Genomic DNA, 24,400 nt, shown 5'->3' with positions numbered 1-24,400 from the left:
ACAACATCAGAGGATGTGAGTGGGTCGTCGCACCACGCGTTAATCCACTGTTTCAGTGTGTTGACCACCGATGTGAGTGGGAATTGCGACCACTAGAAGTGGGAAATGCTGCCTCCTTCCACTCTCTCCCCGCCGCCTTCGTTGATGGCGCTGCAGCATCTCCGTCCTCGGCACCCTCCTATTGGGCCCTGCAGACTCGACGAACGCAGCAGCTGCCGTCGCTGTAAGCCCATAGAGGAGCCACCGCCTCCCTTCTACCCTCGTCTGTTGGCTCCCCCTCCCCCTCCGGGGCGGATGGCTCGAGGGGCGTCGCTGGCTCGGGCGGTGACGAGAGGTGTTGCCGCTGCCTCTACTGCTAGGCCCTACAGGTGCGATGGATGCGAAGGAGTCGCTGTTAGGAGTGTTGCCACCACAAGCCCATATAGGTGCCGTTGCCGTTAGGGTTTGAAGTTATGTGGGGTGAGTTTGAAATGTCGCAAGTAAAGTTGTTCATCTGTTGCGATTGTGGATTAAGTAGATCAGACCATAAATATGATGTGCCTCAAGTTGTGGGCCCATGAGACACTCACAGATGCAAAATGCAACCTGCGAGTTCCCGACCCAGGTCGAGCCCCTGACCCAATAGCCCGATGAGACGATTTCTTCACCTAAACCTGCGCCTGCTATCGGGTCTGAAACCCGCGGGGACCGATCCGACCCACACCCCCCGCCCGCCCGTGGCCTCTCGCTCGCAACACGGCAACATCGGCTGGACCACACACACTCCCGCCCATGGACCTCATCGCCACCGCCGCCGCCGTGCGGGGCCCGACGGCGGCCCCACGCGCCCCACGCGCCGCGCGCCCGAGTCGGCGCGGCCGCAGCCTCCTCCGCCGCGCGGCGGCCTCCTCAACATCCTCGTCTGCGGTGGTGGCGGCGGCGGCGGCGCCCGTCTACGCGCCCACGCCGCGAGACAGGCCTCTCCGGACGCCGCACAGCGGGTATGCGCACACGCGCCTGGGGGGTGTCGGATTCGGTAGGACTGCCGGGGTCCGGCTTGGGAGGTTTTATGGTTTGGGCTTCTGGCCTGGGGGGACGCGCGCAACTCCTCCGACGCCATCACTTTGTCCCCATGGGGATGAGATTCTCTATAATGCTGACAATTTATTACCCTCTGTTCAGTCAGAAATGCATGATTTTGTGATGCTGTCGATACCGGTTACCTTATCTTCTTCAGTGCTGTTGCATCCTACGATCGAGAGGTGAGAGCCTGCGATAGAGTTCCTAAAGGTAGTGACGAAATTTTGCAGGTACCACTTTGACGGCACCCCTCGACCCTTCTTCGAGGGATGGTACTTCAAAGTGGCCATTCCCGAGTGCAGGCAGAGCTTCTGCTTCATGTACTCTGTCGAGAACCCGCTATTCCGTCATGGGATGAGTGATCTGGACCAGTTGGTACACGGTCAGCGGTTTACCGGGGTGGGGGCGCAGATCCTTGGTGCGGATGATAAGTACATATGCCAATTCACTGAGAAATCAAACAACTTTTGGGGGAGTAAGCTACTTGTTCAATCTCTCTTTTCTTCATTGCTGTTTCATCCCTGTTTGAGTCTTTCTTTTCTCTCAACTTTTACTTTACTCTTTAAAAAAACTGGCTCCAGGAACATCAAGTTGACACGAGAAATTCGTATTGTGTGCAATAGGGTGCTGCTATCAGGGTTATAACCATTTGCAGTATCTCAGTACTAACTAAGTATAGCTGTATTTTCTTGCAATGAACTTTACTGAATCCAACTATTAATAGTTGTATTTCTGCCCTATTTGAATGGACTAGGATCTTGTCTTGGCGTTTATATGTGGTTCTCATGGCCTAATTCCTGTGAAAATATAGGCATGCACCAGGATAGCCATCACAAATCAAAAATCTTCATGGTATTAGTTCTGGACTTGGGGCCAGTTTGGATTGCTGTGTTGTGTTGCGGAATCTTGTTGGAGAAGAGAAAATGTTTACCAACTCTAGTAAAACTATTAGAGATCCAACAACGGGCTGTTAATTACTACTTTCTATCACAAAATGGTTATCTTTTGGACCTTAAGAAAGCCACTACAATGCAAACTAGATCATTAATTTCTATTGTATTATAACTGTAAAACCTAATAATTATAATGACTAAATGCACTTTGGGCCTGTTAAGTTGTCGGTTATCATTTTGCACTAGGTTTTGGGAACAGTTTCACTTAAACACTAGTGTACCTCCATACATGTTTCAATTTGCAGTAGCTGCATGAACTAGGGTCGAACCCAACCTGATTAACCCAGACCTGGCCCACCTGTATGTTGCCATTCATTGAGTTGGCTCATTCTGCCCTGTCATAAAGGGGCAAGTGGTGTGTATGCCTCTCCTAATTGTGGGGCTGAGCAAGCAATTTGTAGCTCAACTCTCCCCCTCTCGTAATTGTTGCGGTGGGCGGTGCAGCTTTTGAAGGTAGCGGTGGGTGCAATGGCTTCTTGTAGTTGGGGGTGGCGGGGAAGGGTACTAGGAGGGGTGTCAGGCCATGAGTTGATGTGGAGGCGCCTCAGGAGTATACTACAAAAGGCATCATATATCACCTACAACAAAATCCTGAATACAACATCTCAATGGCAATAGCCTCTCCAACCCAATTGGATTGAAACCAAAATCTAGATAAATAGCAACACCTAGGCCACCAGCATGGCAACTTTTCTCCCAAAAGGAGAGCATCGACACACTCAAAAACTCCACTTTTCATGCAAAACCCTAACCTCACAGACTTGCTGACCTTTCAAGCTGATCCTATGGCAAATGACTCCCATTTGCGGTGTCCTTCTCCTTGCAGGGTCAGCACTTCAATGCTCCGCTACTGTTGCACCCGTTCTGGGGCAGCATGAGCCAAGAATCTAGTGCCCTAGTCTCCCTCTGCCTAGGACCCACATGCATGAGACACCCCTGTTGCTAATGAGGAAGCCACTCTCCACAGCACAGCCTCAACTGCCAAATGTCAGGTCAGCCTTATTTCCAAGCGCGGCCGACTTATCAGGTGCCTAGATGGTTTGAGCCTATTTGAGTTGCCTAGGTTTCAGTGCAACTTAATTGGATGATGGGTTGTGTTAAGTGAAATTTATTGCTATACCCGCTGGAAAGTGACAAACCGTACAACATACTTGGTCCAAAGTGCAATTTACTTAATTATTAGGCTCTTATGAAAGTATTGCCTCCATAATCCAATATATGTCCATTTTCTTGGGTAGCATCATTGTACAAGTTTTAGTCATTGACAAAATCAAGAGTGTAGTCATTTTTCTTTAGTGGTCATAGCATGTCATTTGATAGGGATAGGTGTTACTTTTTCTTAGATGTGGACATGTGGTGCTTCCCTTGGTCTATTGTGTGGTGGGCTTGGACAAATATTGTGAAATCGAGGGAGAATTTTTTGAGCACAGATATACTCATAACTGACAGCGGTTAAAGACCACCCTTGGCCGAGAACCCAAAAGTAATCTAAACTAAGCTTTTAAAAGAACCATCTCTGGTTGCGTGGTTGCCTGGTCAGTGGTACCCCTTCTAAGGGATACCGAGTTGACTAAGCTCCTTCTCCTGATCACCTGGTTGAGAGAAACCCTGTTTACAATGGTATATCCTCGCTGGAACAAGTGCCATGTGCAGTATAATATTTTTGCTGCATGTATTCTTGGCTTCTTGCGGGTCACTTTTCTTTTCTTTTCTTTTTTTCCCATGAGAAGTAGTTAGTACATCTAAACGAAGTAGGATCAAAACTGCAAATTAAAAAATGAAACTGCATATTGAAAGCCATCACAGTGCCAAACTAAGCCTTAGTGTAAATATTTGTTCCTTCAATTTTCTTTTGTTTGACAATTTGTCTTGCATTTCCTGTTTTTCCGGAACTTTTGTAATCTTTGTTGATTTCCCAATTAATAATGTGTAATTCGATAGGTAGGCACGAACTAATGCTCGGAAACACTTTCATTCCAAATGAAGGTTCAACTCCCCCGGACAGGGAGGTTCCCCCTCAGGTAGATGTTTTATGGCTTCTTATGAAATGCACAGACTCATACAATGCTTTAAAGTAGCTAGTTTTTACTACACACTGTTCCTTACTGTAGCACATCAGATAGCATGAACTAAGCTGCTCCACATCTATTTTTCTTGCTGTTGTGCTTCTCTCGTCTTTGTTTACACCTGTGATTTGTCCATGATCATTTAACTCTAGCTGTTGATGTGCAATTTTTTTTATTTTTAATTTTGAGTAATAAATATTGATGTACGTACTGAAACTCCTCAATCAACATTGTATCTATTTCCTTGTTTCTGGTACTGTATTATCTGCTATATATAATATTTTTGTTTATCTGCACCTCGATTTTGTTGCTTTGCTTATCTTTTAATGTTACTGGGAAGTAAACGTTTTGCTTGTCTTGCCATTTAAGAGAGCAACTTGTTGAGAACATCAGTGTCAATTTATGAACTGACTCTGTTAATTAAGTATTTCAAGTCCTAGAAAGTTTCTCCAAAATAAAGGTTTCCGACATATATGCATTTATGTTTTCATACTTCGTAATAGTGCTAGTTTTTTAATAGTAATGATTGAGAAGATGAATTTCCTGCTCTTTTGCTTATGCTGATGTTCCTACTGGTTCAGTGTTTTTATCTCTCTATTTTTGTATAACGTGTAATGGGTTCTCATGATCTCATCTAATATTTGACATCTGATGTATGTTTCTATCATATAGGAATTTTCTAATCGTGTTTTGGAAGGTTTCCAAGTCACCCCAATTTGGCATCAGGGTTTCATACGTGACGACGGAAGGTATGTGACATCTCATCGTTGTAAAAGATCTGTGTTTTTTTACTATTATTAGGCTGATTACTTTAAAAGCACTATAGTAATAGTTGCTTAACATTTTTTTGCCATTATAATACATTGTTATAGTTTTTGTTGGATAAAATAGCACTTTCAGATTTAATTTAATTTAATTTCTAAATATAACATGAACATGAACATACGCAAATAACCAATTCCGACTAGGTTCCTACTAGCTCCAACGAGGCCTGACTAGATCAGGGTAGGATTCTGACTAGATCCGACGATCCCTGACAAAGTTTCGACAAACTCCGATTAGGTAACTAAAACAGATCGTAATGTATGTACCCGACGGCAGCGTGAGATGCAGAGGCTCCCGTGATGTCGAAGTAGTAGACGATGATGAAGATGAAGTAGTCAAAGTAGATTGTGATGATGTAGAGGAAGCAAATCATGAGCAATCATGCCGAGCGCTTTCTAAAAACCTTATTTGCCCTGTCTCGATGTAGGATCCCAAGAACGACGGGTTCCAGAGACCTGCTCTCTCGTTCGTCGGTGCACCGACGGCGCAACAGAGAAATTGGCAAAACCCTAGTTTCGTATATTCTTTGTGTCGGTTATATATAAAGGGAGAATTGTGCGGTTGAAACACGTCGCGATTGGACTCTTAACCGACACTATTTCCACATATTTATCTGTTTGCCTATGCAGAAGAAAGAATAAAATTGCAAGAGGAAGTTGTACCTGCGCAAGCAACTGGACCTGATTTCGGCGAACTATTCACACAGTTGCTTTGCGCCTGCAACCTCGGCCCCTGCCACATCCCTATTAAGACGGAAGAATCCCGAGTGACCTGATAACAAGAGAACATTGAAATGTCAGTATCAATCTACCAACTAGTAGACTGATTCACTAAAAGAATAATAAGTCAATTACCATACCTACTAGCTATATCTCCAGTGTTGCCAATGGTCACGTTGACAGACTTGGTGTTCTTTTCTTGATTAACCTTCTTCCTGTTGCACTGCTAGCAATCTTTGGCCCAATGACCAACCTCGTCACACACAGAGTAAGGTTTATCATTTTTGTTCATCTTCATCTTTTTGAAGTTGGTGTTTGTTTGGTCTTGTTATTTTCCCTTTGAACTTGCCGTTAGAGGACTGTTGCACCATATTTGTGCTAGACTATTCATTGCATCTTTTGTTATGCACATCCTTAGCTCGAACTTTCTGCTCAACATTAAGAGACGCGATCAGACTCTCAACAGAGATTTTTTGTCTCTTGTGTTTTAGAGCAGTGGCAAAATTCCTCCACGAGGGAGGCAATTTGGCAATGATGCCCCCAGCCATAAACTTGTCGTTAAGGCATACTTTAGGAGTTAAAGTTTCTTTACAATGCACTGAATCTCATGGGCCTGCTCGACTACCGATCGATTATCGGCCATCTTGTAGTCATGATACTGCTCCATGACATACAATTCACCGTCTGCATGCATTCAGTGCGTCCCACAACTCTTTTGCGTCCTTTATGTGCATGCACACATCACAGAGACGATCGGTAAGAACGCTAAGAACACATCCTACAAAGAGTGTGTTGGTTTCCTTGAACTTATTCTCCTCATCAAAGGAAAGAGTTCCCTCAGGTTTGCCAAACGTAACCCAGTAGCAGTTCATAGCCGTAAGCCACAGAGTGACTTTGACCTTCTATCTCTTAAAGTGCACATTGGTAAACTTGTTCGGTCTTAGTGCATCAACAAAACCAGCCATTATTAAATTAAAGTGCCTAAAATAAGGTTTTTGGATTATTGGATAAAATAGCACTTTCAGATTTAATTAATTTAATTTCTAAATATAACATGAGCAGGAACAGATGCAAATAACCAATTTCGACTAGCTCCGATGGGGCCCGACTAGACCTGTGTAGGATTCTGACTAGATCCGACGATACCCGACAAAGTTTCGACAAACTCTGACTAGGTAACTAAAACAGATTACAATGTACGTACCCGACAACAGCATGAGATGCAGAGGCTCTTATGATATCGAAGTAGTAGACGATGATAAAGATGAAGTAGTCGAAGTAGATCACAATGATGTAGAGGAAGCAGATCGTGAGCAGTCGTGTCGAACGCTTTCTAAAAATCTTATTCGCCCTCTCTCGATGCAGGATCTCAAGAGCGACGGGTTCTGGAGACCTGCTCTCCCGTTCATCAGTGCATGCCGGCGCAACAGGATGGAGTAGACTACGTGCGCAACAAAGAGAAATTGGCAAAATCCTAATTTTGTATATTCTTTGTGGCTGCGGTTGATAGATATATATAGAGGGAGAATCGCGCGGTTGAGACACACCACGATCAGACTCTGTTACACGTTACGATCGGACTCTTAACCGACATGATTTTTATATATTTATTTGTTTGTCCACGCAGAAAAAAAAACTGCAAAAGGAAGCCTCACTTGCGCAAGCAGTTGGACCCGATTTCGACGGACCATTCACGCAGGTGCCATGTGCTCTCTACCCTTCACCCCGGCCATGGCCATGGTCACTGCCATAACTCGACCTGGCGAGGCGAGCGAGCGAGCGCGTGTGTTCTCTTAGTCCTCTCATCCACACATGCTAAGTGGGTGGAGGAGAGAATCCCTTTTAAGTTGGTCTCCCTCCACCTCCACTAGGTGGGTGAGACTAAAAGATACACACCCACCTCCACACGGTTGAGCCTTTAAGATTTATTTGAAATTACACAAATATAATTGTCCAAGCCCATATATTCTAACAATTTCTCCTCATTATTAAAAGCCTAGCAAACTACCTCTCCTAATGGTCCCCATATCTTGTGTGTTATACACTTCAACAGAGATTGGATAAAAGAGAAAAAAACAGATGCAGATTTTTTGCTATTATTGATCTGAGCTAGTTGTCCCCTCGCAGGTCAAAGTATGTGCCAAATGTCCAAACAGCTCGTTGGGAGTACAGCACTCGTCCAGTGTATGGCTGGGGTGACGTTAAATCTAAGCAATTGTCCACAGCTGGTTGGCTCGCAGCTTTTCCTTTATTTGAGCCTCATTGGCAAATATGCATGGCTGATGGCTTGTCCACAGGTTGGTCTGTGATACTCTGAAGTCTGAACAAATAAAGATGTTGAGTTATTCTGAACAACATACTGTTATAAGTTAATTCACAGTAGACGGCCCATATATCACTATTGGTTTGCTGAGGTCACATCTCATGTGTAAACAATGATGTACAGTGGCACTGTAGCTTTGTAGTTCTTAACCTAACATGTGAAAATTGGATTTTCACTAACATGGCTTCTTTACCCTTTACTAATGCTTGTAAGAACCATAGTTGCATTTAGCATGTATTTGGAACTGCAGCTGGTCCATTCTAAGATCCTGGTTATTATCTTCATCAAATGACTTCTTTCCACTTGAGTTCTAATTTTTGTCAAAAGTCCCCACCCTCTCCCCTCATGTTGTGTCCATTATTATAGCAAGCATCCATATGCCTTTTGAGCCTATTCCCTGTAATAACTGTTTGTTAATATGGAGTTAGTCTTAACAACAGTGATATGGGTGTACTTTTCAGGATGGATAGAATGGGATGGAGAGCGGTTTGAATTTGAAAATGCTCCATCTTACTCAGAAAAGAACTGGGGCGGAGCTTTCCCAAGAAAGTGGTATTGGGTGTGTTGTCTATATTTTTTCTTACCCTTACCCTCTGTTGGTTCTGATGTCATGAATGCCTTATAATATTGAATACATTCTCATAATATTTGCAGATAAGAGAACATGCTTTATATGGCATAATTTTGGTTTTAAATTGCTGGTAATGTTTACCCTTGGTTATAGTGATAAATTTATTTGGAATAATGACTACTGTTATCGATAAAAAAATATTGAGTGATTATTGATCCTTCTTGGCCCAATGTGTTCTGGTAGCTATGGCATTTCAGTTTTTTTCTTGTGAAGTAAATCATCGTTCTTTATTTTTTATATTAATTGTAAAATCATGTATTACCGACGTAACCATTTGAGCAATCTTTGTTCATGCAGATCCAGTGCAATGTCTTCTCAGGCACATCTGGTGAAGTTGCTTTAACTGCTGCTGGTGGATTGAGGAAAATTGGACTGGGTGATACCTATGAAAGTCCTTCACTGGTACAGTTTCTGATACTTTATTTTGAAATTTTAACATGGTGCGTACTTCTAGTTCTGACTATATAAGTTACTTAACTCATCATGCAAGCATACGCAAGCTTAAAACATCGATATCTAGCAAAAAAAAAATGATTTTTCATGGACCTACTGGTCATTAGAGATCGCAGAAGCACGATATTTATTGTGGACATTTCGGTAGATAACTATATCACTGCTATTCCACCAATTAGTAGTTAGATAGGTAATAGAGAAAAGGGGGGGAAAAAAGGAAAAAGGGTATTTCAGAAGTTTATTCTGTTTGGCCATTTCCATTTCTCAGTCAATTCCTCGTGCAGGGCATGTAGACCCCACATTAGCCAACCATAAATAAGATACACTGACCTTTCTGAACAAGTTGTATTGTTAGCTCATTCCTACCAACTTAACTTAGTCTTTTACATGCCCATTTTACTGGAATAGGACTGTAAGAGGGTTGATGAAGTTTAGGCCAACACTTTTTAGTTTTCAATGATTGAATTCGGAGATCAATAACCTATATATTTTTAATAAAGTATAGCTTCCATTGAGAAAACTGTCGCCTGAGGGACTAATTCTGAACACCAGTTATTTTCAAATGTTTATTTACTCAAAATAGCAGAGCGACTGAAGTTGCCAAAAAGATTTGGATTTCAGTATGCCTACTTGCATGATACATTTTCTTCTCTTTTGCCAACAGTGGATGTTCTGTCTTGCTTTTGTATTGATTGAATATATGTTTTAAGATGATCATTCTTTCCATTTAATACTTTTAGTTGTTTCCTGTAAGTTTGGCCACCTTAATGGACTGTACCAAGATGAACTTCCATCGAGATGTTGCAACTTTTCTTGTCCAAAGTTCTATATATACAAATTTCTTCACCACATCGATACCCTTAGTTATGACAATTGACAAACAAATGTAGCTGTACTCATTGTGTTATTACTTCTCAGTCAATTTACTAATGACAGTATATAGAACAACTGCTTAGTCAGTATAGTGAAGTGGTATCTTTTTCCTCTCAAATAATACTATAAGAGCATTCCTTTCACAAAATGAAACCCTGTATTCCTGTGATAAGCAAACAGATGATATATTATGCAACTATTATGTATAAGAACTATTGTTTTTCTCTGCAGATTGGAATACATTATGAGGGGAAATTTTATGAATTTGTTCCATGGACTGGGACTGTAAGCTGGGATATTGCTCCTTGGGGTCACTGGAAAATGTCTGGCGAGAACAAAAATCATCTGGTAATTACTGCATAATAGTACAGTTCTGTGAATTTTGCTTGTCTACGAACTGGTTGGCTGAAATTCTCAAGTGAGCAAGGCACTCCCATTTAGCATCCTGGTTGTTTAAAAGAATTAGCTTTATTACAGTCTCTATTGCAGTTAGGCTGTAGTCACACTTCAACTTTTACTGCCAGCTTTTGTTCCGCTAGTTTTAATATCACTTTCCTTATGCTCCTTAATGAAATGCATCCTTACCTTTTTGACAGGTAGAAATAGAAGCAACCACTAAAGAACCAGGCACTACTTTGCGAGCTCCTACTTCGGAGGCCGGACTGGTACCGACATGCAAAGACACCGTCTACGGAGATCTCAGGCTACAGTTGTGGGAAAAGAAGCACGATGGTGGCAAAGGAGAGGTATGCTTGCATTATCATGAAAGTTCTTGTCACTTGTTTTCATATGGCTCACATATTAGTCATTAATTCACTGTTTCTTATTGATATCCATAGAATGAATGATGCATGATCTTTCATGCTCTTCTTTTTGACATTTTCTGATTGGTTTTTCATGGGTCAAAAGCATATTTAGACACAATGCAACTGCAGTGCTTCTAGATCAAACTAACCTCATTCTTTCATGTATGCACGATTAGCGTGTATGCACTACTACAACTGGAAAGCTCGCATGAAGAAATTAGTGGCTAGTTTTTGAGCAAGAGTACATAATAACTAATTCTCTCGCAGATGATACTCGATGCCACAAGCAACATGGCGGCGCTGGAAGTTGGTGGAGGCCCCTGGTTCACCGGGTGGAAAGGGACAACTGTTACGAACGAGGTTGTAAATAGCATTGTCGGCACCCCAGTCGATGTCGAGAGTCTCATCCCGATCCCGTTTCTCAAGCCCCCAGGTCTGTAGGCTCAGCAAGGAATGTAAACAATGCCCCGCTGAAGGAGATTAGGTATCCTTAATATCAATTTGAAACATAGAGAAAATATTTTGTCTCGTTCAAAGTTGAATCAGAATTTTGCCTTGCTGCTTCCAATCGGTCTTAAAAGGACCCAGAACGACACGGACGTGCTGTTCTTCAGACTAGTTTACTGCGCCATCCCTTGTTATGGAGCTCCATTGGGTCCATTCTACCGTCTTCACAGTTCAGAGTGTTCTGCAAGATAGTTTTGCCTGCTCTTTTGTCAGTGCCGTTTGGCGGTACAAACACAGGGCATGGTACTATCCTCTGACATGTCACATGCACATCAACATCATTCTCACTTCATAATTTCCCTCTTTTTTTTAGAACTCATCCTTTTCTCGGGGCTCTCTTGTTGAGGAAGACTATCTGAAGACGGATAGAGACGTCCTCTCAATTATTCGTAGGACAAAAAATGGGCAGATGACAAGTCAGAGTTGTACCAAATTATTGTCGTCCCCTGTTTGCCCTTGAGATTGTGATACAATATGGGTCAACAAGTTGTACGAGAATTATTGTCGTCCTCCTTTTGCCCTTCTTGAGATGTGATGTAACAATATATATTTCATAGGCGTTGAATTATGTAGTCCCCATATCATGGCCTTTGTGCTGCAGGGAGATTGGTGCAGGTGGGTACAGGATGGGAAATATGAAAAAAATAAAATGTACAAAATACGGTCCAGGTCTAGAAACGCTTTTTGGAGATGCGATAGTTTACTTTAACTGATTTGCTAGTCAGGTGATAGAGATTTGCAAATTTCTCAGTCATTTTTTCTCAAAGGTAGAACATTTTATTTTATTGCATCTGAAACATTTTTCTTATTCAGCGTAACATTTTAAGAAAACAAGAGGCGTAGGGGGTAAGGGGGATAAGGTTAAAAATGAAGGGGGTGGTCTGTATAGTTAGATCTAAATCCAACGTTTGAAAAAGTTACTGAGAGGTAAGTAAAATCTCAATCATTTAATGAGAGAACAAACCCTTACTTTAAATATATTAGAGAAACGGGCGTAATATTTCTTACATGTACAAGTATATTAGATAATTGTTAAGTGGGAAAATATTTTGTGCTAGCATGCTCGGGTGCTCCCAACTCTAAGAACGCCGCACAAATAATTATAAAAAAATCTATTTTTTTTTGGTAAAGTAGAGCATGCTATCATAATCAAAATTTCAACTCAAATAACAACTTAAACAACGGAGAAACCAAAAGACCAATTTTTAGGAGTCAACAAATGTTAAGTGCTAGGTCGAACCTCAGCTTTATGCATCCAGCTCCATGGAGCTCACATCAGACTCTAGTGAGTAGTGACCAACTCGGATTGTGTTAGGTTTCCAGATTCTTGGTTTCATCCTGGATGCCTAAGCGCAAACATGCTGTCTTTGGGTCCAGTGTTAGAAAAAAACCCCTAACGACTTTAGTCTCCAAAATTTATATGAAATTTCACCGTTCCAAATAGTCACTCAGATTAGGGATTCAAATTAATTAATCTAAGGGTATCTATTGACTCTTTTTTATTCAACCAATAAAGCTATTTTTTAAAACAATTATTTAATTAAAAAAATATTATTAGTTAAATTAGAGAGGGTCGTGGACACCCCTAGCTCAAATTTATATAAAATCACATGTTGTGACCTGTGAGCGAGGTGGGATCATTAAACCAATGCACGTGACCCACCCTTTCCGCGAGAGCTGCAATCCTCTGCTCTTTCGAGTATCAACAATCAACACAGCCCTACATTGCTAAAATCTTCCAACCAAACCCCAACAGATCTCTTCCATTCATTCCTCCATCAATTCCATCGTTTTTCTGCTCTCCTATCTGACACCATACTGCCACCAAAACCCCTAATGCAATTCGATTTCTCCTGTTCAAATTCAGACCTGGCATCCATGTCGCATCAATTCGATTTATTCCCACGATAACAAATTCTCACTGCAACATCGCATCCATTTCGTTTTCTGTTTTGTTTTTTTTGCTTTCCCCTTTTTTCTTGCGATTTATGCCATCACATCTGGCGCTGCTGTCGTGCCTGCTGGTGCTGCTCCTCTCGCTCGACAAGTTCCTTCTCCACTACCTCAAGAGGCGCTGGTTCTCCGGCGCTGGCGCCGGCGGCACCGTCCCGCGGGGACCCGCCAAATCGAGGCGACCCATGGCGGCCGCCAAGTGGAGCGAGACGGCCATGCTCGTCATCGACATGCAGGTTTCTTAGGTTCCTCTCTCTCTCTCTCTCTCTCTCGGAGACTCGTAGGGTAGTTGTTTCGGTTTCTTGATTTTGAGTCGCTTGTGGGTTCTGACGGCTTTATGTTTGGTGGGACTGGCGGCTGCTTGCAGAAGGACTTCGTGGACCCAGCGATGCGCAGCCCGATGCTGGTGGCGGGCGGCGAGGCCGTCGTCCCCACCGTCGCTGAGGCCGTCTCCGTCGCAAGGGAGCGCGGCATCTTCGTCGTCTGGGTCCGTTTTTCCATCTTTGCTACTGCCAAGTTGGTCTGCCCTAGTGTAATTCTGCACAATTTCTTGGTATAGTACAAGATGAACATCTAATTTGTTGGTTCGATGCAACGAGTCGTACTGATTTCTGGGGCCAATTAAAGAGGAATCTTTTGTAGCGTGCGTTCTAAAGTAAGTTCTTGGCGCGATGCTAGGTTCTTATTTTGCTGGCTCCTTTTGATTAGCTTCAAAAAATTTCGTATCTGTGCCTTTGAAGTGCAAGGAACAGGAATTAGAACTTTCGGAGACACAATAATATATTTTAGTACCGGAATTTCTTCGTTCAATGCAATGCGTGTCCCTTATAGGCTAATACTACTAACTTCACTGTCAAATGCATGTGGGCACCTAAATAATTTCTCGGACCAATGACCAAGGTCATGTTCTTTTCTGAACCTGCTTGCTTGGTTTGACCATCCTGCCCTGCGTAAGCGCACATGGCACTTCTGAACCTTTTCATAACAGTGGTGTAGACTATTAGGGTGTCACCATATGTCAGCAATTCAGGATCGGGTGGTGGAAAAGTGCAATGGTTCTATCTTCTATGGATTTCTATTTGTGTGCTCTGATTGACTATCAAATTGGAACAAACCCCTTTTGCTTCATTTTTCTCTAGGGATAATGAGGACCAGATTTTGCACAACAAACAACATGCTAAAATTGAAATTTTAAAGTATATATAATGAACCAAATTCGATGAACCACGCAGGACAATATGCGAAGTGTTCTTTTTAATGATAATGTAACGAGTTGGGACATCTGAGGGTTACCATGTTGCTGGATTTGGTGGTAAACTTACATTATTTCATTCAGAAAGAGCACAAAGTCCACGCATTGTTAAATGTTTGGAACAGTGTGATGTTCTAAAGTCTGCTCCAAAAATGGCAAACAAATAATCTCTCTAGCCTATATTTCCAATTTCAGGCACCTTTCCAGCAAGAACTAGATATAATTTATGTAGCATTCACCTTTCAGTCTGGAATAATTTTTCCTTCTTTTTTTTTGAATAGTTGATTGTGAAACTTATTCATTTAAATTATCTTGGATAGTTGGATGTATTAGTTTACATGAGCTCTGCTCGACATGATATTCAGATATTCACTGGAGGCCTGTTGCAAGCTAACATTTTATAGTTGGCGTAACCCACAGTTTATCCTTTTTCACACAAAGCAATGTGATTCAGAAAGTAGTGTAATAGATTTAATCTTGAAGTCCTATCATTGTAGTGGCGCGCTACACCGGCGCCCGGGTCTTCGTATTTGTCTCGACGGGTGTGAAGGGTAAGGAAGCTAGCCGAGCTAAATAGGACCCATTTAGGCAGTTGGAATGTGGGGTCCCTAACGGGTAAGTTGTGAGAGTTAGTTGATACAACGGTTAGGAGATATGTATGCATCCAGGAAAGTAAATGGAAGGGATAGAAGTCGAAGGAGATGGAGAATACCGGCTTCAAGCTATGGTACAGGGGGACCACAAGTAGAAATGGAGTTGGCATCTTGATCAACAAGAGCATCAAGAACGGAGTGGTGGACATCAGGAGACACGGAAATAGGATTATCCTTGTTAAGCTAGTTGTTGGGGATTTGGTTTTGAACGTTATTAGTGCGTATGCCCCTCAAGTAGGTCACAACGAGAGCGTCAAGAGGCAATTCTGGGAAGATCTGGATGACATGGTTAGTAGCGTGCCTATTAGCGAGAAACTCTTCATAGGAGGAGACCTTAATGGTCATGTAGGTACATCTAATGTAGGGTTTGAGGGGGTGCACAGAGGCTTGGGGTTTGGCGGTAGGAACCAAGAGGGAGCGGATGTCTTGAACTTTGCTGTGGTCTCCGACTTGATAATAGCTAAAACCTTCTTTAGAAAGAGAAAATCCAATTTAGTAACCTTTAGGGCCACCACTTTAGCTGGATTGATTTTGTCCTTGCAAGAAGAGAGGATAGACATGCTTGCTTAGATTGTAAGGTGATACCTGAAGAGTGTGTTACCCCTCAACATAAGCTTGTGGTGGATGACTTTCGCTTCCGCATACGTGTTTGACGGGATAAGAGCGCCAAAATTGTAAGAACGAAGTGGTGGAAGCTCAAAGGAGAGGCGGCACATAATTTTAAGAGATGATTATTAATGAGGGCTCTTGGAAGGAAGAAGAGAATGCAAATGACATGTGGATGAAGATGACAACTTGCATTAGGAATGTGGCTTCAAAGGTGTTTGGGGTGACCAAAGGAAGCATGTGCGAAGCTAAAGACATTTGGTGGTGGAATGAGGATGTTCAAAAGGCTATCCAGGAGAAGAAAAAATGTTTCAGATGCTTACACCGTGACAGGAGTGTGGACAACATAGAGAAGTACAAAGTGGCAAAGAAAACCACAAAACGAGTTGTGAGTGAAGTAAGGGGTTGAGCTTATGAGGACCTTTATCAGCGATTGGTCACAAAGGGAGGAGAAAAGGACATCTATAAGATGGCCAAGATCCGTGAAAGGAAGACGAGGGACATCAACATAGTCAAATGCATCAAGGATGAGACCGATCGACTTCTGGTGATCGACTTCTGGTGAGAAATGATGAGATCAAGAGTATATGGAGAGAGTACTTCGACAAACTGTTTAATGGGAAGAACGGGAGCTCTACCATTGAGCTTGACGAATCTTTTGGTGATACCAACAGACGATTTGTACGAAGGATTCATGAAGTTGAGGTCAAGGAAGGTTTAAAAAGGATGAAAGGAGGTAAGGCGATGCTCTGATAGTATCTCCATTGATGTAACATCCTGAGTTTAAACATGTTAATTAGTTGCAAATTTCACTTCAAATTAAAACTTTTTATGATTAATTAGGCTAACTAAGATTAAGGAAATAGGTATATGAAGGTATATATATACCGATATGTATACATTCATATATATTAAAGGTACTAAGTTGAATAGGTGTTCCACAATGCACTAGTATTAATTTCAAAATAGTCCCTGCATTGAATTGGTTCATACACATTGGTTTGAGGTTTTTATGGCTCTTTGTGTGGAGATTTGAAATTGAATGCCTCTCAATTTCAAATCTACTCTTAGATTCTATTAAGCTCAAATCCTTTGATCAAATCATCTTAGAAAGCTCTAGATCCAAGTCTAAATCAAAGATCAAAATATTCCAAATGGAGTTGATCATAATCCAAAGTTGAATCCAAATTCAAATACCCCATTTGAATTTATCCCAAAATTTCATCTCTTTTACTTTTTCCATTTTCTTCTCGAGCCAAATCCTTCTCCTCTCCCTTCTCCCTGGCGCGGCCCAGCTGTTCGGCCTAACCGACCGTCTCTTTCCCACCTGCGCGCGCGCCCGGCCCAACTGCGCCCCCGTGTGCTTGCCCACGCCCCGCATGCCTCGGCTGTCCGAGTGTCAGCCATCCTACGCGTGCCCGCATGCCCTCTCCTTTCTCCTCCCTACACCTCACCTCGACATTGGCTGCCGTTTTCCCCTCTCTGGGAAATATCCCGACCGGCCTCCGCTTCTTCTGCTCTCCTTTCTCTCTCGCTCTCTCTACCCATGTCGCGTAACTTTCGCGCCCCACCCATGTGTGGATGGCGCAGAGCACCGTTTAACATGGGAAACGTGGTGGGCGCCGCCCACCGCCTCGCTGCTGCACTGTCCGTCGACGTCCGCGTGACGCCAGCGAGCTCGGCGCCTCTCTGTGCGCCCCTTCCCCTCTATAAATAGCCTGGACCCGGCCTCTCTCCTCCCCCTTTTCCCTAAATCACCGCCACCACAGCTCGCCGTCGCTCCGCCGGTCGCCATCCCATTCTCACCGTCTCCAAGCACGGTGAGCCTCCTCGGATCCCTTAGCGCCCCTCCAAGATAGCGTGCCATTGACCCTGTGCTCTCTTGGCCGGTTGCCGCGCGCTGCCGTGTGTTTATCTTTCACCGCCGTGCTTTTGCTCATCGCTGGCGTGCTGGTGCTCCGTGTGTGTGACTGGCCATCGTGCCGTGATACCTAGGGGCCTCAGGCCCTTTTTCTTTATAGGTTGGCACCTCCTAGTGTAGGGGAGGTGCTGCCCAATTTTTCCCGCGCCATTGTCCCCTCTTCGGCCGTTGTCTGGTATCGCTCTCGCCGCCGACCGTCAACGTTGGGCTCATCACCTAGTCCGCCGTGTTGTGAAGATCCCTGGCGTGGAATTCCCGTCTCGAAACCCTGGCTGGAACGCATCGCCGGCGAGCCTTCCGGCGACCTCCGCCGTAATCCCTCGCCGTCGCTGTTCTCTCCCCCTTCTTCGCCGCGCGTGCGTGAGTAGCCAGGCTCGCCTGCTCGCCCCTCGGCCTAGCATGCAGGCCTGGATCGGCCCAGTAGCGGCCAGCCTGCCAGGCTGGCCTAGCCGCCCACAAGCCACGCCCCTATGGGCGGCCCAGCTCCCATAGCTCGCTAAGCTTCTCGGCCTAAACACGAGCGGGCCAATACTGTGCGGCCTAGTACTGTGTAGCCTAAAGCTTGGTCCAATCCGAACCCATCTTGGCCCATTTAGTACTGTTCATGTGGGCCTAGGCTACTGTTCAGTGGGCCCCCCGCCCCACCTATGAATAGTGTGATTTCGTAATTTTCTGATTTAAACTTAGATTTAATCTTCCGAGAGTCATAACTTCTCCATTCTGACTCTGATTTCGGCGATTCTTTCACCGAAATTCATCTAAATTCGAGATATACCCATCTATCATAGTGTGATATCTATTAGGGTTCATTTGGCTATCTATTTGGTGTTATTTGATTCTTCTCTATTATATCTCGTTGTTGATCGTAGTTGTAATTGCAGAAATGCACGAGTTCTGCGAGTTCTACGCGGGAAGTGTTAGAAATGAGGAGGGTCCTGATTTCAACCAAGAATTAATGGAAAACTCTGGAGTCCTAACTCCTTGATCATACTGAACCTATGATTTCTAAATAACCCATATGATCAACTAAAAGTGAACTTATTATCGCATGTGCTATGTATTACGCGTTAACAAACTGCTTGTAATAATTAATCCTATCAAACACATGCCATGTCTTGAATATTATCATCAAAAATACATATCACCGTAGGATTACTTGTTGTTATATATATTAATGATAGACTACGTCTTGATATCTAGTATGCTTAGGATTGAATACGTCCTCTCGGAAACATCGTTTTTAAAACACTTCTCCTGTGAGATAAGATTTACTATTATCAATGATAACTCATATACCATGAATCCTTGATGGTTATGTATTTCGTGATGGTTGTGAAATCCTTGATGTCGTGTGGGATATAGTGGGTGATGTGTAAAAATGGGTTAAAACTGTTTGACGGGGGCAGGTGGAGTAGTACTCTGGATGAGGATGCTCCTGGGACTTGAGTCACCTTTGTGGTATTCATTGCCAAAAGATACCTACCCCGGCCACTTAAGGACCGAGTCAATTGCCTCGACATGCTTAGCCACTCCCGTGCAACCATACGTCCTGAATGGGCAAGACTTGACTTCCCCTTTCACCGGACTGAGTTGGGTATAATATTAGGAGGCCAAGTGCCCATCCGTCCCTCTGTCTGAAGGTTTCTAGAACCGGTTTAGGCTTAAAAAGGTGGCTGGCCTTCAGTGCATGGCCTCTGTGGCTTAGGGTGTCTCGTAGAAAAGCCTAGCAAGAAAGGTGTTTGGAGGATCTCAGTATGATTCGCTTCTCCGCTTGCAATGGTTGGAGGCTGAGCATATCGTTTGGGTAAAATTGTATAACCTCTGCAGAGCGTAAATTTATTCGAATAGCCGTGTCTACGGTCATGGACATACAAAGCATGATCCCATTTGACTAGACTTCGGGTGCGTGTGTCTTGATGAGTGTATGTGGACTACATGTTCGTGTGGTGAAGTTTCTGGCTCAATCCGTCAGAAGCTGTGTAGTACTAGAGGTATACCGGATGCGATAATAGGGATTGCGGAGTGAGGTGTAGCCCCTCCTAAGACCGAAAAAAACCCCCAGATACAGCTTGTTACCTTGTTTTGAACTATTCAAATTGTTTTGAAGTTTTTAGTAGATGACACAATTGAATACCTGCATAAAACCGCTTTACGCTAAAACCAAAACCGTAAAGCATTGCCCTTGAATTACCTATTATGCATCTATCAATACTTTGAAGTAGTATAGGGCTTGCTAAATACCTTCCGTACTCACTCTTGCTGTCATCCAGATAAAGAAGCCGATGCCGATTTCGCTAGAGGTGAAGCCGGGGATGAAGAGTAGTCTAAAGAATCACGTTCGCACCCTCGCTGCTTGTGGCTTAGGCTTTTGATTTCTGTTGTGTTTTGTTGGCCGTTAGGCTAGGTTTGTAATATACAGTATGGTTTATAACATTTTGTATTCAGAACCTTAATATTTATGTACGAAATTTGACTGTGATACTATAACTTTTACACTATGTGTATCAACTACTTAATTCAGGGACTGATATAGGAGGCACAGAAGATCCCGGGAACAGGGGTCTTAAATCGAGGTGTGGAGATATACTGGAGACATAGTGATAATATGGTTAACTATGCTCTTCAACCTAATTTTTCGATCAAATAAGATGGCCGAAGAATGGAGGAGAAGTATGTTAGTACCTATCTTTAAGAATAAGGGAAATATTTAAAGTTGTACTAATTACCGTAGAATTAAGTTGATGAGCCATACAATGAAGCTATGGAAGAGAGTTATTGAACATCACTTAAGAAGAATGACAGACATTACTAAAAACTAATTTGGTTTCATGCCTGAGAGTTTGACCATAAAGCGATTTTCTTGGTAAGGCAACTTATGGAGGGATATAGGGAGCAAAAGAAGGACCTGCACATTATATTCATTGGCTTGAAGAATGCTTTCGACAAAATACCAAGAAATGTCATGCGTGGGGCCTCGGAGAAACACAAAGTTCCAACAAAGTACATTACCCTTATCAAGAATGTGTACAATAACGTTGTGACAAGTGTTCGAACAAGTGAATGTGTCACCGATGACTTTCCGCTTAAAATAGGATTGCATCAAGGGTCAGCTTTGAGCTCTTATTTATTTTCTTTGGTGATGGATGAGTTCACAAGGGATATTCAGGGAGATATCACTTGGTGTATGCTTTTTGCTAACGGTGCGGTGCTAGTTGATGAGAATATGATAGGGGTTAGTAGGAAATTGAAGTTGTGGAGATATACTTTATAATCGAAAAGCTTTAGAGTTAGTAGGACCAAAATTGAGTATATAAAGTGCGATTTCGGTGCTACTAGGTATGAGGGAGAAGATATTAGTCTTGCTGGAGAGCGTGGTTCCCAAGAAGAATACCTTTCAATATTTGGGATCGATGCTATAGAATGATGGTGATATCGATGAAGATGTTAGTCGTAGAATCAAGTCAGATGGTTGAAATGGCGCCAAGCTTCTGGCATCATCTGTGACAAGTTGAAAGGTAAGTTCTATAGGACAACGATTCAACCTGTGATGTTGTATGGTGCTGAATGTTGGTTAACTAAAATGTGACATGTTCATAGTTAAGTGTAGCAGAGATGCGTATGTTGCGATGGATTTATGGCCATATAAGAAAGGATTATATCCGAAATAATGATATACGTGATAGGGTAGAGGTAGCGCTAATTGAAGAAAAGTTTGTTCAATATCGGTTGAGATGGTTTGAACATATCCAACGGAGGCCTCTAGAGTCATCTGTGTATAGAGGAATACTGAAGCGCGCTGATAATATAAAGAGAGGCAGAGGTAGATCAAACCTAACATTGGAGAAGTTTGTAAAGAGAAACTTGAAAAATGGAATATTCCTAAAGAACTATCCGCGAATAGAAGCACGTGAAAGTTAGCAATCCACATGCTAGAATCATAACTCATGCATCAGTCTCCTTATACCGTTATTACTTTTATTTTGTTACTATTACTAATACCTTTATTATTATTATTATTGTTGTTGTTTTCACATAATCTTTTTAGTTAGATTTTGTAGGTTTCATCTTGAGTTTACCCTAACTTGCTTGGGACAAATGCTGTTGTTGTCATCCTATCATTGTTCTCTGCTGAGACATTGATTTTTTTTTTTTTTTTGTTAACTGCAATGTAGGTTGTCAGAGAGCATGACCCTTCTGGAACAGATGTTGAACTTTTTCGTAGGCACCACTACTCTGGCGGGAAGGGTCCGACAGTGAAAGATTTGAAAGGTGCAGAGCTGGCTGATGGGCTTGTTATCAAAGAAGGGGACTATAAGTTAGTGAAGACAAGATTTAGTGCTTTCTTTGCGACGCACCTTCATTCTGTCCTCAAAACTTCAGGAATAAAGAACTTGGTTATTGTTGGTAAGCATTGATAATCTGATATATATTTATATGGAAGTGACTGTCAATAATTGATTTCTGTAATATCTATCTCTTTGTTATTTAGTAACAGTATTCTTTTTCCTTCTGTTTCCCTTTGCAAATTTTTGATGTACTCATGTTTTCTAGTTAACATATGATAGCGGCAACCATCCTTGTACGAGTCTCAAAGGGAATTATTATACAAATTCTTCTTTTTTTTCAATAATGTAGCAACTTTTGCAGCTAAAAAGAAAAACTTGTTTGACACAAAAATGTCATCCTTTCCTTTTTATGTTTCTTTAAAAAAAGAATAAAATGATCCTCCGTGTTGTGCTTGAGAGAGCTCAATATCACATCCCACAACATCATGCTAATTATGTGTGTGTATTTGTTGATTTCAGGAGTTCAAACACCAAACTGCATTCGACAGACTGTCTTTGATGCTGTAGCACTGGACTATGAGAAAGTTACAGTTATTATTGATGCAACAGCTGCTGCTAGGCCAGAAATCCATTTATGTGAGTACTCATGTTTCACACCTCCCCTTCTATATTACGTTCCACATCAAAACAATATATCCACTTGAAATTTGATATGCATATAATTTAGACTAATTATATAGAGGTTCATTTCGAATTAAAGAGGGAATGCTTGAATGCTATATTTTCCTACATTTGTAAAACATATGTTCAAATTCACTAGATTATTTGTGGCACGTGTCCTCTGTGATAGGGTAGATATGTAAGTTGTGGTATTGAGAAGTGAGGTAATACACATGGTGGCATGGTGCGGTTATGAGCCAAAGAACACGTGCATATTTTGTGCCAATGTGTGGTCAAACCTTATTTCATAGTGCTCTGATCTAAACGGCAAACTCTGAAGTTCCAATTTGCATTGGATAAAAAGTATGTAAATATATCAAATTCTCTACACAGTTGTGTCTCAAACTGCAAGCCGAATACACTATTGAAGGTTTAATGGCCCGATGGTTGCACGACAGATCATTGCTTGTACCTTTTATTTCTTCATGTCACCACAGTTTCAAGTCCTTAATAATGTAGGAACTGAATTCATGCTGTATCCAGGTTCAGAAACAAATTAGGATTTAGTACCTGGCTTTGCGATACCATGTATAAATCGTATCTGGCACACACAGTTTGGAAAGTCAGTTGAACATTTTTTAAGGGGCAAACAATCATCCAACTGGGAAGGTGCAAATATTTGTAAGGATGAATCTAAATTAAACAGAGAATATCCATAGCTCTTGTTGGCGACTCTAATGCTGCCATGTCTGACAGCTTAGAAAGATTTTGTTCCCTCTTTAATCTGTTGTCTGGGACTACCTGTGACTGAAGGCATCTACTATATCTTATCCAGCAAACATCAGGGACATGAAGAACATCGGAGTGGAAACACCAACCTTGGAAGAATGGCGCCGCTAGGCTTGCTGGTACATCATTCAATTCTCAGCAGCAAAGAGACATCCCCGAGTGCATCAGATGCAGCGCTTTTCACATGGTGCTGAACTTGGTTGGTCTAGGTAGAACAATGGCAGATGCTGCTACATATGCATTATGCATGTGTACAACTTATAAGCCTTCCTATGTATAGAGAGTTCAGCACCATGTGATTGATCAAATGGTGATCTGTGTGAACAGGCTGGTGTTTAATCAAACCATATGAGAACTTGAGGAGACTGAAAGGACCCAATATATGTAAGAGATTTTCAGTGTTTTTGAGGTTGAATGAATGATGTGACCCTATAGGATTCTAGCTACTACTTGTGAACATATGACAAATAGAGATACATGTGGCTGGCAGGCCGGAGTCAAAAAAGGGAATGATTCCAGTGCGATGCAATGGGTAGCATCCAATCCATCTCTACCGTTTCTTGGCTTGTCTCTCAATCGCCTTCACTGCTGCTCTGTGGCAACAGACACTAGCTTAATGGAAATCTAACTAGATCTAACGACGACCCGACAACAACAAGAAGGATCGGATTGGTTGTCGGTCACAACCAGGTGCGAGGAATAATTCTTTTTTTTGCCATTGTAATTGTGTCCAATCCGAGAAATGCCATCGCAAAGAGGCTCATCTGAGAAAATCATCTTGATCACATGAGGACTAACTAGACTGTCTTCTTTCAACCTACATCTAAATAAGGACTTGGAGGTGTTGATCCTCTCGACTCTAGCTTGGTTCTCAAATATGCATCGGAGTCCCACAATCATATTATGGGTATCCATATTCTCGTATTGTTTGAAACTTAGAGGATATGATGGTAAGCATGAGATAACTAACATCAAGTGAATCATTGGTGTACTTCTCGTAAACCCTCTGATCAACCTCAGATGCATTATCAGTTGGTACATCAAGATAGGGAACCTCTAGAACAT

The 24,400-nt window shown here is 42.4% G+C and overlaps 2 protein-coding genes across 2 annotated transcripts; both read left to right on the top strand.

The window, feature by feature from the left end:
- Positions 1-756: 756 nt before the first annotated feature.
- On the top strand, positions 757-11,276 carry LOC133918787 (probable tocopherol cyclase, chloroplastic). The gene is made up of 10 exons (XM_062362855.1): positions 757-980; positions 1,290-1,534; positions 3,954-4,033; positions 4,751-4,827; positions 7,750-7,919; positions 8,407-8,504; positions 8,874-8,978; positions 10,134-10,250; positions 10,499-10,648; positions 10,976-11,276. The coding sequence occupies exons 1-10, from the start codon at positions 772-774 to the stop codon at positions 11,147-11,149; spliced, it is 1,425 nt and encodes a 474-aa protein (XP_062218839.1). The 5' UTR covers positions 757-771; the 3' UTR covers positions 11,150-11,276.
- Positions 11,277-12,861: 1,585 nt separating this feature from the next.
- LOC133918786 (probable inactive nicotinamidase At3g16190) lies at positions 12,862-23,750 on the top strand. The gene is made up of 5 exons (XM_062362854.1): positions 12,862-13,404; positions 13,536-13,655; positions 21,773-22,004; positions 22,406-22,522; positions 23,382-23,750. Exons 1-5 carry the CDS (start codon positions 13,204-13,206, stop codon positions 23,444-23,446), a joined length of 735 nt encoding a protein of 244 aa, XP_062218838.1. The 5' UTR covers positions 12,862-13,203; the 3' UTR covers positions 23,447-23,750.
- Positions 23,751-24,400: the final 650 nt, after the last annotated feature.

This window comes from Phragmites australis, chromosome 5, assembly GCF_958298935.1.
Source record: "Phragmites australis chromosome 5, lpPhrAust1.1, whole genome shotgun sequence".
NCBI classification, from domain to species: Eukaryota; Viridiplantae; Streptophyta; class Magnoliopsida; order Poales; family Poaceae; genus Phragmites; species Phragmites australis.
This window is presented reverse-complemented; position numbering and strand designations above follow the sequence as displayed.

What these genes read in the sequence shown, in the direction of transcription:
- LOC133918787 (XM_062362855.1), top strand. Translation starts at nt 772, where the DNA reads ATGGACCTCATCGCCACCGCCGCCGCCGTGCGGGGCCCGACGGCGGCC. An exon ending in CCTATGAAAGTCCTTCACTG is followed by an intron (nt 8,979 to 10,133) that starts GTACAGTTTCTG and finishes TTTTCTCTGCAG; the next exon opens with ATTGGAATACATTATGAGGG. An exon ending in ACGATGGTGGCAAAGGAGAG is followed by an intron (nt 10,649 to 10,975) that starts GTATGCTTGCAT and finishes ATTCTCTCGCAG; the next exon opens with ATGATACTCGATGCCACAAG.
- LOC133918786 (XM_062362854.1), top strand. Translation starts at nt 13,204, where the DNA reads ATGCCATCACATCTGGCGCTGCTGTCGTGCCTGCTGGTGCTGCTCCTC. An exon ending in TGCTCGTCATCGACATGCAG is followed by an intron (nt 13,405 to 13,535) that starts GTTTCTTAGGTT and finishes GGCTGCTTGCAG; the next exon opens with AAGGACTTCGTGGACCCAGC. An exon ending in AAAGAACTTGGTTATTGTTG is followed by an intron (nt 22,005 to 22,405) that starts GTAAGCATTGAT and finishes TGTTGATTTCAG; the next exon opens with GAGTTCAAACACCAAACTGC.